Source organism: Equus przewalskii, chromosome 11 (assembly GCF_037783145.1).
Source record: "Equus przewalskii isolate Varuska chromosome 11, EquPr2, whole genome shotgun sequence".
Classification (NCBI taxonomy): domain Eukaryota; kingdom Metazoa; phylum Chordata; class Mammalia; order Perissodactyla; family Equidae; genus Equus; species Equus przewalskii.
The window spans coordinates 26,058,076-26,075,540 of record NC_091841.1 but is presented as its reverse complement, the minus strand read 5'-3'; the positions used below and the strand labels follow the sequence as shown (position 1 = coordinate 26,075,540).

At 55.2% G+C, this 17,465-nt stretch overlaps 1 protein-coding gene across 1 annotated transcript; it reads right to left on the bottom strand.

The window, feature by feature from the left end:
* Nucleotides 1-1,974: 1,974 nt before the first annotated feature.
* Nucleotides 1,975-17,156, bottom strand: SLC22A11 (solute carrier family 22 member 11). The gene is made up of 10 exons (XM_070564159.1): nt 16,450-17,156; nt 15,637-15,740; nt 13,453-13,607; nt 13,181-13,349; nt 11,785-11,908; nt 9,892-10,007; nt 7,650-7,864; nt 6,252-6,360; nt 5,048-5,251; nt 1,975-3,746 (listed from the first exon to the last, which is right to left on the bottom strand). Exons 1-10 carry the CDS (start codon nt 16,840-16,842, stop codon nt 3,683-3,685), a joined length of 1,653 nt encoding a protein of 550 aa, XP_070420260.1. The 5' UTR covers nt 16,843-17,156; the 3' UTR covers nt 1,975-3,682.
* Nucleotides 17,157-17,465: the final 309 nt, after the last annotated feature.

The window sequence follows — 17,465 nt, the reverse complement described above, 5'->3', positions numbered from 1 at the left end:
GTCTTCCAATCCATGAACATGGTTTATCTTTCCAATTGCTTAGGATTTCCTTAATTCCTTTCAGCAATGTTTTGTAGTTTTCAGTGTTCTGGTCTTGCCTTTCTTTTTCTCCATAGAATTTATCCATAGATAACACATTTTTTTTCCCACGCTGTTGTTAAATGGTATTGTGTTAAAACATTCCATTTCTGATTGTTACTAGTATACAGAAATACAATAAAATTTTGTATATTGACCTTGTATCTTGCAACCTGGCTAAACTAATTTATTAGTTCTAGTAAGATTTTTGTAGATTTGTTAGGATTTTCTACAATTATATCATCTGCAATTAAATAAGGTTTTGTCTTCCTTTCCAATCTGTATGCTTTTATTTATTTTTTCTTGCCTTATTGCATCTACTAGGACCAATGTTGAGTAGAAGTGGTGAGAGTGAACATCTAGACTCCTGATCTTAATGGGGAAGTATTCAGTCTTTCACCATTGTGGTGTCGCCTCAAGGGTTTTCTTTTCTTTTCTTTTTTTAAATAATTCTTTATATATATATTTTTGGTGAGGAAGATTGGCACTGAGCTAACATCTGTTGCCAGTCTTCCTCCTTTCTTCTTTTTTCTCCCCTAAACCCCAGGACATATTTGTACACCCTAGTTGTAAGTCCTTCTAGCTCTTCTATGTGGGATGCCACCACTGCATGGCCTGATGAACAGTGTGTAGGTCTGCACCCAGGATCCGAACCAGTGAACCCCTGGCTGCTGAAGCGGAGTGCGCAAACTTAACCACCACGCCACCAAGCTGGCCTTCAAGGTTTTTCATAGACGCCCTTTATCAGGTTGAGGAAAGTCCCTTGCATTCCTAGTTTGCTGAAGTGTCGTTTACCACTTATGAATGTTGCATCTTCTTAAATGTTGTTTCTGTACCTATTGAGATGATCATATGGTTTGTTAATAATTTAGTTTACCTTGATTTTTGAATGGTGAACCAACTTTGCATTCCTGGGATAAACTCCACTTGGTCATGATGTATTACCCTTTTTACGACATCATTGGATTCAATTTTCTAAATGTTTGTTAAGAATTTTTGTGTCTATGTTTGTAAGACGTAGTTTTCTTGTAGTATCTTTTTCTGATTTTGGTATTGGGGTAATGCTGGCCTCATCAAATGAGCTGGGAAGTGTTATCTCTTTTTCAACTTTATGGAAGTTTTTTTATGGAATTGCTATTATTTCTTGCTTAAACGTTTGGCGAAATGAATCAGCAGGGCCATCTAGGCCTGGAGTTTTTTCTGGGGGAAGGTTTTAAATCCTAAATTCATTTTCTTTAATAGTTACAGAACTAATAATGTTATCTATTTCTTCTTGAGTCAGCTGTGGTAGTCTATATCCTTCGAGAGACTTGTTAACTTCATCTAAGTTGTCGAATTTATTGGTAAAATATTGCTCATATTATTCCTTTATCATCTTAAGTTCTGTAGGGTTTGTAGTGGTGCCTCCTCTTTTGTTTCTCATGTTGGTCACGTGTGTCTTTTCTTTTTTTCCTGAGCACTGTGGCTAGAGGCTTATACATTTTATTGATCTTCTCAAAGAACCAGCTTCAGGTTTCATTGATTTTCTTGATCATTTTCTGTCTCTCTGATTCTGCTGTTTATTGTTTCCCTTTTTCTGCTTAGTTTAGGTTTAATTAGCTCTTCTTTTTCAAGTTTCTGAAGCTGAAGTGTTTGTTTTGAGCCTCTCTTCCTTTCTAATGTAAGCATTTAACGATATAAATTTTCTTCTAATGATTCTTCAGCTTCACCTCACAAATGTTGATGTGTCATTTAAAAATTTTTTCATGCAGTTCAGAGTAAAAATTCTAATTTTTTTGTGTGATTTCTTCTTTAATCCATGGATGATTTAGAAGTGTGCTGCTTAGTTTGAAGGAGTTTTCTAGATAACTCTGTTACTGATTTCTAATTTAATTCCATGGTGATTCAAGAACACACTTTGTGTGATTTGAATTCTTTTAAATTTATTACATGTGAAGTAAGGCTGGGGACCCCTAGGGGCCCGTTGGTGGGGAAAGCGTGATCTTTATCATGAGCTCCCAGATGGTTTTGATTTGAATTGTATGTGACGGCTCTGGTGTGTGTCAGATGTGAGAGAGGGGACCTGGGATGGGGAATCTAGAAGTTTCCCTGACTTGTCCAAGGAGGGTGGGCAATTGTCTAAAGGGTCTGGATCTTTGGGGAAGGATGTAACTTTATGACAGGGCTGCAGAGGGATGTGGGTGAGGGCGAGGAGCCTGGTGCTCTGGAAAGAGCCCTGGGCTGTAGTCAGGTGTGTGGCTCCGAGCACGTCATTCCATCTCTGGGCTTTAGTTTCCTCACCTCTCAAATAAGTGGTCAGACTCAACCATCCCACAATTTTACCAGCCTGGGCTGCTGCTAGCACAGGGAGGGTCTTTGCGTGAATTTGGAAAAGGCGACCCCTCGAGATAGACAAACAGCAAAAGGGTGCTCCTGTGATGTGAGGCCTAAAATCAAGGCCCAATATTACCTGCTGCCTTGACATCTGGTGCAACCAAGAGGGTCTCAAATGGCCGAACTGTGAATCCCTCCCCATTCTGTCCTCTAAGCTCCCCTAGCCAACAACACTTCTTATCAAGGGACCAGGCACAGCTCTGTGTTCTCCCCGAGACGCAGGTTTAAGTTTCCTGCCGATGTGTGAAATTAGTCAAACAAGCCAGTCACATCCTCCTGCAGGAACCAGGAGCCACCCCACCCTCTTGATACCACAAATCCTGCCCCCCACGGCCCCTGGTGGTTCACTCTGTTCTTGCGAGCAACCCCCTCATGACCCTGCAGGGCGTGTGGTGTCATCCTCCCTTGGGCTGTGATTAATAAACTGCAGTCCCTGTCATCTGTGCAGTGCTAGATGTCGTGTGTTAGGCCATCCCTATATCCACAGGCAGGAAGCCCTCCCTCAGCAATGGGGTAAATGGGAGGTAATGAAAACAACCCCTTTCTTGGAATGAACACAGCCCCCGTTAGGGTAAGTGTCTGGGCCAGTGTAGCCTGGGCTGGATTTGGCCCCCACATGCCTCCTTAGCTGGTGCCTTGGGGCAGGGCACAACCTAGACACTGGCACCTGGCAGCTCTGTTAGCCGGTTCTATTTGTTGGACTCTGCGCTGTGGTAAGATCCGTTCACCCTACCACCCACCATGGGAGGCAGTTTCCATGATCGTTCCCTTTTACAGATGAGGACTCTATCAGTGGTGGGGGACAGATCAGCATCCAGTTCTGTCTGGATCCCACCCTCTCTGTCCTATGATCCCGTCTGGAAGCTCAGAGGTGAGTAACCTGCAGCAGAGGTTCTGTGAAGTGAGTTGGGGGGCTGGCTGGGTGAAGGTGTGAAGCTGTGAGCCTGGCAGGGAAGGAAGAGGGCCCATCTTGTTAACGAGGTGGACCTGAGGGCAGTCAGGCTGGGCATGGCTGTCTGCAGTGGGCTCCTGTAGAGCTGAGGTGGGTGGAGAGTCTGACCAGGTTAGGGAGGACAGTAGATGGCGACACTGCCCACTCAGCCATGGCTGCCCAGCCCCTGCTACACCAGACCCTCAAGGCTTCCCCAATCGCTCCCACCCTCTGATTGGCGAAGCGGCAATTCCCTCCGTTGGGATCTTTAGCCAAAGGGGCTCCACGCAGGCAGTATTTCTAGAACCAGGTGCTTTCTCTGATGATCTCCTCTCGCTGGGCACCACTGGCTGGTGCTGATGTCCTAGAATAATCAAAAGAGAGAGCAGTGATGTGTGGTGAAATGGCTGCACATTTGAGGTGTGGAGGGCAGAAGTGGGGGTCAAGTCTTATGGGAGTATAAACTCTATGAGAAGAGGGTTTCATTTACCACTGTGTACCCAAAGCATAGGACAGTGCCTGAAACATAGCGGATACACAACAAAAATGGATTAAATGAAAGAGTAAATTAAGTCCCAGCTTCCCCACTTCTCAGCTGAGTGTCCTTAGGCCAGTTACATAACGTCTCTGCGTCTCCATTGCCTTGACAGTGAAACTGGACATAACAGCAGCTTGCGGGGTTGTTGTCTGAATTAAATAAGATGCTATATTAAAACGATAAAGGCTCACCCAGCATCCGCTGTTATTGTTACTATTATCATGACCTTGGTTCCCGTTCCAAAGCGCTCAATTACACACCGCGCAGCACTCTGGGAGCACGTGGGGCCGGCCGGGCGCTGGCCTTGGTGCTGAAATACAATCGCTCACTTAAACCTGAAAACAACTCTTTGAGCTAGGCTGGATTTTTTTTTTTTTTTTTTGCTTGCTTGCTTTTTGCTCAGTTTTTAAACTTTTTTACATCCATTTTACAAATGAAGAAGTGGGAATATAGAGGTTATTCTGGGTATAGAATAAAGTTGAGGCAGTTTCCCTCATTTCTATTCTCTCAAAAGAACATATGTGAGGGAAGCAGAGCCCTGGAGGGTCTGAGACAAGGCACCTGTTAATCTGTCCAGGCCTGGAATTCTTTGTGGGAAGATTTAACTGGGGTGGTTGAGGCTGTCTCTCTCTTCTTGGGTCAGTTTTGGTAAGAGTGGTCAGTAACTTGCTCAAGGAGGTAGCGATTCGGTCCCAGGAAGTCTGGCTGCAGAGCTTGGGCTCTTGACCATGACATTTTCCCGCCTAAGGCACAGTCACCTTCTACCCGTAAAACCTCGAATATGTCACTTCACCTCTCTGAGCCTCTGGTAAGTGTGGATGGCAATAGTCTCTGCCTGGCAGAGTTGTAGCAATGATTAAATGGCTTCAGAAACGCAAGCCTTGATACCCTACTTGCTCTGCCCTCAGTGTGGCATTGGAATGCTGTGAGCACTCCAGCTCTAGCTGCTCATGTCATCGCCACGACAAGCCCAGCCCAGTTCCTGCCCTCTCCATCCAGCATGTCTCCCGGGCCCTTGAGTTCTCCTGTCCCAGGGCTCTGGGTGGACCAGCCGCCACATCTGCAGCTCCGCCCATCTACACCCTGAAAGCTGAGTGCCCCTCCCAGAGCAGCCGTGGGTCACTCACTGGCTCTCCAGGTCCTGGATGGTGTCAGGGAGTGGAAGTCCCCGGGTCTCTGGGAGGAAGAGCACGATGAGGCTGGCAGCGATGGAGATGACACCGTAGGAGATGGGGGGCAGCAGGGGCAGGGCCTGGCGGGTCATCATGATCAGGGGGCCAATCACAGCCCCCAGCCGACCTGCTGACTGCAGGAAGCCATCTGCCGTCATCCTGTGGGCAGAGGGAAGGGCCCGGACCCTTGTCACACCTGCCACTTTGGAGGGGGTCTTTATCAGAGGAGGGGCTGTTGGGCTGGGCCAGGGGACGCAGGGGAGGGAAAGCTGGGCCAAAGGAGCTGCCCTCCTCAAGGTCTCCCCAACGCCACCTCCCCCATGGAGTCCACATAGATTTTCCCATCCAGAGGGGGCCTCTGCTTCCTGAGAACAAGAGTCCTTTGTGGGAACTCTCTAGGGCCCACTCCATTCTCCCCAGTCTAGGTAATTTGGGGGCTCCTCCTAGGCCACTGAGCTCCCAGCTTGGCTTCCTATGTAGCATCAACAAAATCAATAAACATGTGTCAGAAAAAAATGAATGAAAGAATGGACAAGCGAGCGATTGAAGGAAAGAGCACTGGGCTAGGCCTCCGGGGATCTGGGATTCTGTCCTCTCCTTCTACTGAGTGAGTCTTTCGCCACCCCGAGCCTCAGTTTACCCAACTGTCCAATGCAGGGGTGGTCTAATTCAAGACCACTGGTTTTCCATCCCTGTCCCATGGAGACCTTGGGCTCCAAGGCTGTGATCGGGGCTCTCTTGGGGCAGGGAGGGGGGCAGTGGGAAGCAAGTGGGGGGAGGTCCCCACTACACCAGGGCAGCTCTCATTCTCCTTCCCAGAGTTCTTATAAGATTTCTCCTGGACAGAGTGTTCTGTGTCTCAAAACAGCTTCTAGTCACAGGCTTAGAGGGCTGCTGAGGGCCCCCTGTACCGCTGCCTTCTGAGTCTGGACTCTTGGGGAGGCCCTGGCCTAGGATGTGCCTTTGGGGGAAGGCCAGCTGGGGCCAGCTGCTCAATTCCATGTCGGCGCTGGGTCCCCCTTGCCCTCTGCTGTGTATCCATCAGTCCCCAGCTCCTCTCTGCCCTCCCCATGGGCCCTCCCAGGGGCATCGCCTTCTACCCCCAGCCGTCGGGTCTCCAAGCCCCCCACCCCGGGGCACAGCCTGCAGCCCAGCCTACCGCAGCGGAGTTGGGAAGAGCTCAGGCTTGTAGATGGTTAGGCATGTCAAGCTTACACCAAAACATCCCTTTCCCAGCACGGCAAAGACCACACGCAGGGGCTGCAAGCCTGGGCAGAGGAAAGGGTGAGAGCGGGGTCTGCTCAAGAGGGTCTTCAGGAAGTGAAGGAGCTGAGTTCTCCCACATGGCTTCCTTAGGCTGAACCCAGATCCCTGGCAGTGCTGACTCAGTACCAGGCTGCCCAGGGCCTGTGGCACAGGAAGACATCACAGTAGGTGGGCTGGGGAGTTGGATGCAGGGCCAGAACCCAGGGAGGTGTGGGATGGGTGAGCATGGGGCAGCTGAGGGTAGACTCGAGGCCTGCCCCCTACACTGTGGCTGTGCCAGGGCTCCTTGGGTCCTGAGGAAACTCCATCTCGTGAAGGAGAGGGTCACGCTGGGCCCTGCCCACAACAGAGGCCCTGGGGTGCCCAGGTACCAGAAGCTTCTTGCTGCTGCACACCCTGCCTGGGGACCCCTGGCTTTCACAGGGAGCAAGTGGGTGGATGGCAGAAGCCCTAGCCAGGAAGCCGAGGTCCGGGTCACACTCTAGCCATGAGCCTGGGTCTCAGTTTCCCCTTCCCACTTGTTGTTATGAAGAGTCTTATAAACTGTCAAGTGCTCGTCCCAGACATTTTTCTGAGTGCTGCATCTTGCTCAGAGTTTGGGCTCACAGCTGGCCCTTGATCCTCACTCAGTCTCTCTGGGCTGTTGGTTGTCCCTCTGCCAACCTCCTGGCTTTGCTGCCATCACAGGACACATGTCCTTGCCCCTCCTTTAGCCTCCCGCCTTGAGCAATAAAAGGAGACATGGGGAGGGTTTCCGGGGTTTTACAGCCTCATTCCGAAAGAAGAGGAAGACAAGGGCCCTCGGCAGCCGCCCCAGCTCTCTGCACGCGAATGCCTCTTGCTTTCTTACCAAGGGAGAAAAAGGCACCACACTCTTGGCTTCATGCCTTTCCTGCCTCCCTTCCAGCGACCTAAAGCCCAACCTGAATATGAGAAGCTTTCCCAGCCCTCCCTCCCATCACGGGCTCCAGCCTCAGGCTTTAAGTGTGGTCCAAGCCCTGGCTCATCGCTTGCTAGCTGACCTTGGGCACCTGGCTTCACCTCTCTGAACCTCAATTGCTTCAGGAAAATGGGTGGCGGGCTGGTTGAGGGAACTGGATTCCTGCGATGATGCTACAAATGTTGCAAGAGTAATGGACTTGGGCAGAGCCGGGCACAGGGGGCCCCTGCCCATCCTCGGGGCCAGAGGAGAGGAAGGAGCCAGCCGGATGAGGGCAGTGGGGTGGGCTGGAAGCAAGAGCCCCAAGCTGTCAGCAGCTCAGCCCACCCTTCTGGGCTTCCCTGGCCTCACCCTGTGGGACCAGTACGTTGGCCAGGATGGAGAGGCCAGCCATGGTCAGGAAGCTGGCCAGGGTCACGCGGCGGCCGAAGAACCGGAGAAATAAGGTGGTGGTGCCCCGGCCCAGGAAGTCCACGGCTCCGAAGAGGACCTGGAGGAGGAAGATGTCACTCCCCAGTCTCTGCAGGTCGAGGACCAGCCCGTAGTAGGAGAGCATTACGGCGAATCTGCAGGACAAAGCCAGAAGTCGGGTCCGCGCCCCACAGAGAACAGGGCACCCTTCAGCATCGCCTCACACCAGGGCCGTCCCTGGAGAGCACACCCAACCCTGAGCTCATGGCCGCCAGACCCCGAGAAGCCTGTCGAACGCAGGATGCGTCTCCCCAGGGTCAGGCTGCCAGGACAGGGCGAGGAGGGCAGTGGCCTCATCCATTCCGCATACGGGCCTTGGGAATTGGCCTCGGTGGGTGGGGCATCGCCCCTTAGGCTCCCTGGCCACCAACCAGCCAGAAGACTGGCCAGCCTCTCTGGCCAGACAGGGGCCCTGTGGGTCGCGCAGCTGCCCCTTCAGCTCCAGCTCCCAGTCACAGCCAGGATCCGTGATCTGGCCCTGCACCGCTAGCCGTGAACCGGGCGAGTCCCTGCCCCTCTCTGGATGCCAGTTTCTTTGCCTTAAAACATGGGATTAATAACCGAACGGGATCTCGGTGGGGGACGCTGGGCTGTGCCCCCTTCAGGATGGAAAGTCTTATTTCCCCAGGCCCTGGGAGTGCTGGCCCTCCGCTGAGGAGAGCATCCACAGCTGGTCTACTCCTGCCAGGGGGACGACTCAGAAGGGCCACCCCAGCTTGCAGGTCCCCGTGGGTCGGCTGGGGCCTCGCTGCGACGGCATCACTGTGACTCTCCCCTCGCCATCCTGTTTCCTCTCCTCCCCTCCCCCACGCTTCCACAGGAGATGGTCCCAAGGGCCATTTCTAAGGAACTTTCTGCTCCCTGACCTCCACCTCAGAGTCTGCTTCCCTGGGGACCCCCTGCCACAGACTCCTGCGTAGCTGAATTTGCAGGAGCTGAATTTTCAAAGCTTGGAGATGGAATTTGGATCCACAAGTGGCCACAGTGTGGAGTCCTCTCCATCACTTTCCGAATCCGTCCCCATCCCCGCTTCACCCGGATGCTCTTCCCAGCGACACCCAATTGCTGCACCCAATAGACACCTTAGGCCACCGGCCACCAGGTGCGAGTTAGGCTGCAATTCTTGCAGAAAGCACAGTGTTGCCTAAAGCTTGGGAAAGTGACGTGGGAAAACGCCTGGGGCTCAAAGTGGCCGACACATGAGGATCCAGAGGCTTCGCTGGTAACAACTGGGTTAACAGTCAAAGACAAGAAACCCCCAAGGTGAGCTCCTTCCCAGCCTGAGATTTGAATAACAAAGGATGCAGGGCAGCCCCTGGGAGAACTGAGGAAGCCTTCCAGGCGTTTGAAGTAATGGCCCGGGATAGTGGGGCACTCCTAATTTATCAGAAGTAACTTAAACTAAAAAAAAAAAAAGCATTTGATCCATTCTTTGTTCTAAGACGTAGCAAATATTTGCTATTATAACCCATACGTGGTTAAATATAGCCTAAAATAAAGGATTTCTAATCTTTAGTTTTGTCTCAAGATCCAGCCCCAGTCAAACCCGGCTCGCACTTTTTAACACGTTCCTCCCCAAGTCGCTTGACCTGCATTTGTTTGAAGAGGACTTTTCCTGGTCCTAGGTGCCCTTGGGTGCTGAGACAGGGCTTCCCTGGGAGTCTATGCTCAAGGGGGGCCTGGCGGGGACAGAGCTGGGCAAGGAGGTGGCTCAGCCCAGGTCAAGTGCCTGCTACCTGCCCCTCTGGGCCCCGCTTTTGCCATCTATAAAGTGGGGGTGCAGATGAACCTGTCTCTCGGGGTTGCTCCGAGGGGTGGGTGGGTGGTCAGCACCTGGTCAGCCCCCTAGGAGTGTGGCCGTTAGGGTGAGTCCAATGCTGATGAGCCCTGGTCCTCTTCAGCCATTGCCAGTCCCTCGTCTCGCTTCCTGCACGAGCCGGCCTCTCCAGGCCATGTCTGCACATCCACCCTCTCGCCCACCTGCCAGGACCCCTGCCTCCTGAGGCGGCTGCCTGTCCCGGCCAGAAATGCACCCCACGAGGCCTGTAAGGGACCGTTTTCCCCATGGGCCCCCCCTCCCTCCCCAGCGCCATCTCCAGGAAGGATCACTGGGATGGCGTACTGCACCACGAAGAGACTCAAGCTTCTCCAGCACAGCACGGGCACGCGGAACAGGTCCAGCACCGACTGGCGGGCCCTCGCGGAGGCCACCTCCTCCTCCATGCTGGACATCAGCACCTCCGGGGAGAACAGGGGCACAGTGAGAGTCGGGGCGGTGGCCCTGCCCATCCCCACACCAGGGGACGGGGTCCAGGTGGGCAGAGTGATGGGGGAGCCTGGCCTTGGAGACTGGAGAGTCCGGGGGACAGGGGCGGAGATGGCCCCCTGGCTGAGCTCTCTTCTGCAGACCTGGCCCACCTCCTCCAAGCCAGGGAGCAGGTCTTGTGTCCAGTTCTGGCCGCCTGAGCTGTGGGCTGCAGCTGCTCTTGGCAGTTGCCACCAGAGCCCCACCATCCCTCCTCATTCCTCATGGCTGGCATCAGGGCACCCCCACTCCACCACGCTGGCCCCTCACTGCTCCCCAAGGGCCCATCCAGTCTCCTCCTGCACCTCTCGGCTTTGCCTGCCCTGTGCTCAGCTCAGTCTTGATCAGCAATAGCTTGCCTCCTCCTGGAAGCCTTCCCGGATCCTCTCGCCCCCGGAGAGGATCTGTGTCCTCTAGTCTCTGGCCACACATCCTCCCACACCTACTTCCTCAAAATGGCTACCTTCAAATATACACATCCTCTTTCCCCAAATACACTGAGAAGCCCCATGAGGTTCGTGTGCAATATCTGTGGATTAAGGTAGTGGATAACGGAGGTGGTGAGGTGGGTGTGGGGTCGATGTTGATAATAGTTAGATTGCTGTTATTGGTAACGTTGGTAATGGTGGTGAAGGTGATGACGTGTTGACGGTGTTTTGTAGAGATACTGATAGTGATGTTAGTGATGGTATTAGTGATGCTAGTAGTGATGAAGATGAACCGATTGTGGTGATGCTGCTCGTGGAGGTGATGGTGGTGAGGGTGATAGTGGGCGTGAGGATAGTTGTAATGCTGTTGACAATGGTGTTGGTATTAGTGGTATTGTTATTATTGGTGGTAGTGATGGTAGTGGTGTTGTGTAGAAATGATGATAGTGGTGGTGACAGCAGGCATAGCGGAGGTGGGAATAGTGTTGATGGTGGTCATAATGATGGTGGTGATGAGAACGTTGGTAGTGATGATGGTGGTGGAGATGGTAGAGATGATGGTAGTGATGAAGATGGTGATGGTGGTGGTGTGATGATGGTGATAATGGTGGTAGTGATGATCATAGTGATGGTGTTGGCGGAGATGGTTATGAGGATGGTGGTGGTGATGACAGTGGTGGAGATGGTGGTGCTGATGGTGGTGATGATGGTGGTGGAGATGGTGGTGATGATGGTGGTGATGATGGTGGTGGAGATGGTGGTGATGGTGGTGGTGATGATGTTGGTGATCATGGTGGTGGAGACGGTGGTGATGATGGTGGTGGAGATGGTGGTGATGATGGTGGTAGAGATGGTGGTGTTGAAGATGGTGATGATGATGACGGTGATGGTATTGGTAGAGATGGTGGTGATGAGGATGGTGATGAGGATGGTGATAATGGTGGTAGTGAGGATCATAGTGATGATGTTGGTGGAGATGGTGGTGATGATGGTGGTGGTGATGACAGTGGTGGAGATGATGGTGAGGATGGTGGTGAGGATGGTGGTAGTGATGATGATAAAGATGGTGATGGTGGTGGTGATGATGTTGGTGGAGATGATGGTGAGGATGGTGGTGGTGATGACGATAAAGATGGTGATGGTGGTGATGACGATGGATATGGTGATGGTGGTGGTGGTGAAGTGGGTAGTGGTGCGGTTGGTGATAACACCGATAATACATCAGCACGTGTTCTTTCCCGGTCATATCCCACACTCTGGGACACGAACAGTGGCATCTCACCTCTGTGGTCAGTGTCTTTCTGGCTTCCTTGCGGCCATTTATCCTGGCCACCTTTCTGAGTTCCTGAAGCGCTTGGTCTGGTTTACCCGTGATAATCAGCCACCGGGCAGACTCTGGCAGCCACCTGTTAAGGAAGCAGGCATTTGGCCTGGTCCTTGCTCTCCTATGCGTTCTGGGTGCTCCCCCCAGGTCAGGGGAGGGGGTGGGGGGCAGCAGACCCTCCAGCTGCAATGGGAGTGAGGAGAAGGCAGCTGCTTCTCCCTCTGTACCGCTAAAGCCAGGCTGGAAGAGGGACAGTCCTTGACGGTTTCAGAACAAAGATGAGCCCTGATGCCTGCCCACCCTCTTTGCCTGCTCCCCACCGTGCAGCCCCATCTGGCTTCCTGGCTGCCAGAAGCCTGCCAGCCCGAACCTCTCCTACAGCCAGCACACTGGCTGCCTGGACATGGGGCAATTCGGGGGCCATTTCTATGACAAAAAGCTCACATCATGCTGATTTTTTTCTAAAACATCCCCAGCTGAAACCAAGTGGTTTTATAAAAGTCTCTGCTTCTCCCCGGCCTCAGGGACAGGTGGACAGAAAGAAGCAGCTCCCTGGGGGAAGGGACAGAGTTTTCCCCGCCCACAGGAACTCAGCCCTGCCGGCAGAGAAGTCAAGAACTTCCAGAGGTTAAAAGAGCCAGCCTGCCTGGGCTCAAACCCTGCCTCAGGCGCTCACCAGCTGTGTGGCCTTGGGCAAGTCACTGAACCTCTGTGGGCCTCAATCCCTCAACTGAATATGGCCATAATGCTATTGTCTTCCTCATTAGAAGTGTTAATATACACCTGGTGTTACAGTAGCACCTGGGATGCACCCAGTTCATGCTAGGGTGTCCTAATAAATATAATTATGGGATGTCTTCCTCCTCACTTACTCATCCTGTTGATACAATAAAACTCTGTGGTCAGTGGCTTTTGGTCTGTTCCATTTGCTGATGTGTCCCCAGTGCCTAAGGCCATGTCTGGCATGGGGCAGGAGGGCAGTAAATATTTCCATGCCCCGTGCTGGGTCTCACTGACTCAGGTGCCCACAGGCCGGACGAGTGAGGGGAAGGAGGGAGGTGGTGGAGTAGGTGTCGACGTGGGGAGGGACGGCGCCCTCAGCCTCAGCCCCAGAAGCCAGTAGGCTGGATGGGAACCTCCGACCTCCAGCTAAAATGCCCACCCTGGAACTCTGAAGCCCCAGGATGTCTCTCCCCAGGGAGGGCTCTGGTCGTGTCTGTCCCTTCCGTGGCTCTCGGCATCTTGGGAGCCATGGCCAGCCAGGATGGCGGGGGTAGGGGGCCCCCTCTCCCCCCGGTCTCCCTCTCATGCAGGAATATTCTCCCCAAGGGAAAAGGCCCCACACTGTACCGACCAGGATGTCAGGAAGGTGGCAAACATGGGCACTGACACGGCCAGCTGGAGGGTTCGCCAGTCCCGCAGGAAGAAGGCCAGGCCACCCAGGGCTGTCTGGCCCAAGCTGTAGGTGCATCCCAAGATCGTCAGGGTGACAGCCCTCCTGCGGGTAGTGGTCCACTCTGCCACTGGAGGACGATGCAGACGCACGCCGGTGAGGGCCCCATGCGGCGGCCTCGGGCCCCCTCCTCCCCACACCCGTGGCGGGAGCAGGCCAAGCGAGGGACTCACTGAGTGTTGCTGAGGTCAGGATGATGCCAGCCAGCCCAAAGGCACTCAAAAATCGGAGGGTGCAGTAGACGAGGAAGCTGGGGGCAAAGATGGTGCTGGTGCTGGCCACGGCCATCTGCAGGCTGCACCAGCAGAGAAGTGGCTTCCGCCCCAACCTGTTTCAGGAGGAGACACCGTGGGGGCCTGGAGAGGGGCCCTAGGGACGTGCGCATGGAGGCGGGTGCCCGCCCTCGGAGGGTTCTAGAAAGCGGGGGGCGCCGGCTGGAGCCCAGCATCTCGCCGCATCCCCCCCACCTCCTTCCAGGAACACCCAGGAGTGTGTTGAGATGGCACCTGCTGTAAACAGGGCGGACGCCTTGCTCTCAGCGGGCAGCATAGCCACACGGTCAAGAACGGCTTTGGCCTCGGACGCCTTGGTTCGAGTCCAGGTCTGCCCTTCCTGGGTGACCTTGGGCACGTGGTTCAATGTCTCTGAGCCACAGTTTCCCCATCTGCAAATTGGGCGTCTTCCTGATGACGTGCCTCACAGGGTTGTCGTGAAAAGCAAGACAGTGTGCGAGGGGATGGGTGTAGCCAGGAGGCTCAGTGAGCATGGCCTTGGGCAAGCCAGCCAGCTCCTCACCTGTGTGTGCATGGAGACGGGGTCCCAGGAGACCATGCAGCAGGGCCCCCAGCACGCACTCCCTCTGCACTGCCGCCCCGAGGCCAGCTTAGCTTGCACCGCTGCTGGCATTTAGCTAAAGGATGTGTTGGTCAGTGGGAGAGATGTGGGCAAACCTCGGCCTGGCCTGTGTGAGCAGTGCCCGGGAGCAAGGACCTGGCCCAGACCCGGCCCATGCTCCGTATGTCATCAACCCGCTTAACCATCACAACAACCCCACAGGGGGGTGCTAGGGCCCCCACTTCCTGGAGGAAACTGAGGCACAGAGAAGCACCAACCTGTCTTCCAGGAAGCTAGGATATGCAAGGCAGGGTTGCAGACCCAGAGCCTGCATTGCCGGGAGAAAGTCGGGAAGAATTGAGCCATTCATGAAATAATGCTGGAGCATGTGCCCCTGCCTTCCGGCAGCCCCGTCTCGGGGGACACAATGAATGAGTGAGCACGTGAGTGAGCAGGTGCCGTCACAGTTAGGTGCTGTGATGAGGAGAGCAGGCAGAGCCGTGGGACCCTCGGGACCCAAGGCCAGCAGGGTCTCCAGCTCAAGGCCAGGAAGGCCTCTCGGAGGAGGCTACCGCCATGGAACTCTGCGGCCGAGCACTGGCAGGGCTGCTTCAGAAGGGGTTGTTGTGACTTCAGGGGAGAAGCCAAGTGTCTGGCGGGGTGGGCGGGGACCAGTGGGCTGGCAGAGACTGTCCTCTGGGGCGGCGGGGCCCCAGAGGACCTCGGGCTGGGCATCAACCAGACCCACATTCCAGGCTTTGCAAAGTCACTCTGCGCACTGCAGCATGAGGGACGGCCACCGCCGAGGGGAGGCAGGGGACCCGCGAGGAGGCCTGGCCTGCCAGGGGGGAGATGGTGGTGGCTTGGACAAGAGGACAGCATGGAGGAGGGGTGTGGGGTTGAGAGTTGGAGAGCCGTGGTCCATGTGGGGAGCCCCCAGTGGAAACCCCAAGTAGGAGGTGGGTTCCCGAGAGGAGGGGCGCGATGTGGATGTTCTCAGCTCTGGAGGGCGGTACCTCCCACAGGAGGAGCACACAAAGGGAGCAGAGAAGGTTCTGGACTAGGTCCTGGGTGCTCCACCCCAGGAGGGGTTCCAGGGGGAGGAGGGGGAGGAGGGAGAGAGTATTTCTGTTTCATAGCGTGTCATGTACTTGGAGTTAAAAGAAAGAGGGGTCTGTCTCTGCCCAGAAGATGTTCAGCCCCCTGAGGTCAGAGGCTGCACAGAGCCTGGTACACAGTAGGTATTCAATAAAGGCTGGTGCAATCGCTGAAGGAGGTAGTGTTGCGGACAGAGCAAGTGTTCAGGGCAATTTCCCTCGGCACAGTCTAACCCGACATTGAGGTTTGGATGTTGAGTTCTTGGGTGTCACTGACCCCTGGAGACCTGGGACTCCTGGCCAGAACCCGGACCAAGGGAACCCCCTCTTAGGGAACACGGCCGTTCATTTGGCATTTCTGTGCTTCTGTCCCCACGACGCTCAGTCTGCGCTGAAGGAGCCAGGTCGGGGTGCGGAGGTACTCACCAGTAGGAGAGGAGGCCGCAGGCAAAGGATCCCACCAGGACCCCAGCCATGAAGATGGACTGGCCCAGGGGCTTCAGGCCCTGGTTGTCACACACCAGGCCCCACTGGAAGAGAAGGAAGTCCGTGACAGCCTGGCTCGGGGGATATGGAACAGCATGGCCAGGGCAGCAGAGAGAGGTCCCTGTCAGGACGCTTGGTCAGCCTGGCTCCTGGGGTCTGGCCACCCACAATGGGGTCCCCAGATACCCAGGGCCAGGCGACAGAGGTGGAAGGTGTGTGCTGGCAGCCAGCTGCACGGCACGAATGTAACACAACTCAGCTCTGAGTCAACAGGGAGACACCCGTCCCAGGTGGACGGTGGGGGGGCAGTGGCAGGCGGTGGTCAAACCACAGGGCTGGGATTCTAACTCTGCTGGCTCCTGGCAGGTGGACCCGGGCAGTCCCTGGCCCTGGCTGAGCCTGCGTTCTGTCCAGAAGGGGGCCTTGCCAGTGCTCCTCTCTTGGGGCCAGGAGGCTGAGCACATGTCACTGGGACCTCTTCAGTGCCTCCCACCCAGGGCCGGGCAACCGGCACCTGAACATCCCCCCAAGTTGACTGATTCCGAATTTGCCAGAAGGTAAGTTCCTTGAAGGCTCCTGGTTCATCCTATAACCTGACCCCAGATCAGAATCCCGGCACCGTAAGCAGTTAGTAAACACACGTTGAGGGGGTGGAATATCATGGAACAGCAGTGGTGACGGGAGCAGTCTCACCTCCAGTGATGGGCGCCCGGAGGGAGGAGAGCCATGGGGCTGGCTGCAGGAGGCCCTTACCTCGCTCACGATTGTGGAGGTGAAGGTGCTGAGGTTGTAGACCCAGCCGTCCACGCATGGCTCCGTGGCAGCCTTGCTCCAGTTAGCGGCCGTGGCATTGGGGTCCAGGAGCTGCCACTGCGGTTGGCGGAAGCGGCGACACTGGTGGGGCCCCTGGTTGGGGCCCGGGGGGATGGAGACGGTGAGGAGGGCCTCGGGGGTGAGGTTTGCAGGGGTCTCAGAGCCGTTGTCCAGCATGTGGACCCAGCAGCGGTGGCCCGGGACGGCGGCCGAGAAGTTCTCCAGGAGCAGCTGGGAGGGCAGGAGGACGGACACAAGGAGGAGCGTGAAGACCTGCAGCGTCTGGAAGAGGCCCTCGCCCCCGACCTGCTCCAGGAGCTCGGAGAACGCCATGCAGGGAGCTGCCGGCGCCCCCGGGGCGGTCTCCGGGGGCGGTCAGGGAGCCAGAGAGTGTCCCGGAGCCGCTGCAAGTGCAGGGTCCCCGGCCACCAGGGGATGTGCCCTGGCAAGCCCTCTCTGGCCGCGGCAGAGGTGGGGCAGCTGTCCAGCGACTGGTCACACCGGTCCTGAGGTGCTCAGGAGCTCCTCCTCGCCCTGTTTCAGGAGTGACCACCTGGACGCCCCACTTCTCTGGAGAGGGGACAGAGCTCACTGTGCCCCAGCTGTCTGGGACATCCGAGTGGCCCTCACTCTCCAGCACCAAGAGTGAAAGGTCAGGTTAATTTTTAAAAAGTGAGACACAATGCTGGGATGTTACTGAACGATAGTGGAGGAGGAAATATTAGCCGGGCCGGCATGTCGGGACCTCGTTAAAGTTTAACCCCAGTGCGGGCTCGCCGGCGGAGAAGCAGGTTCAGCTACCTAGAGAGGCCTCCACAGCTGCTCCCCGGCCGGCTGATAGCACCCCTAAATCTGAAACTTCCAGAACCCTCCACTTGCGGCCCTTTACTTCAGGAAACCGTTGCCCTGACCTTCACAGGTGCCAGTCGATGTCTGTCCATCCTGTGAAAGCACAG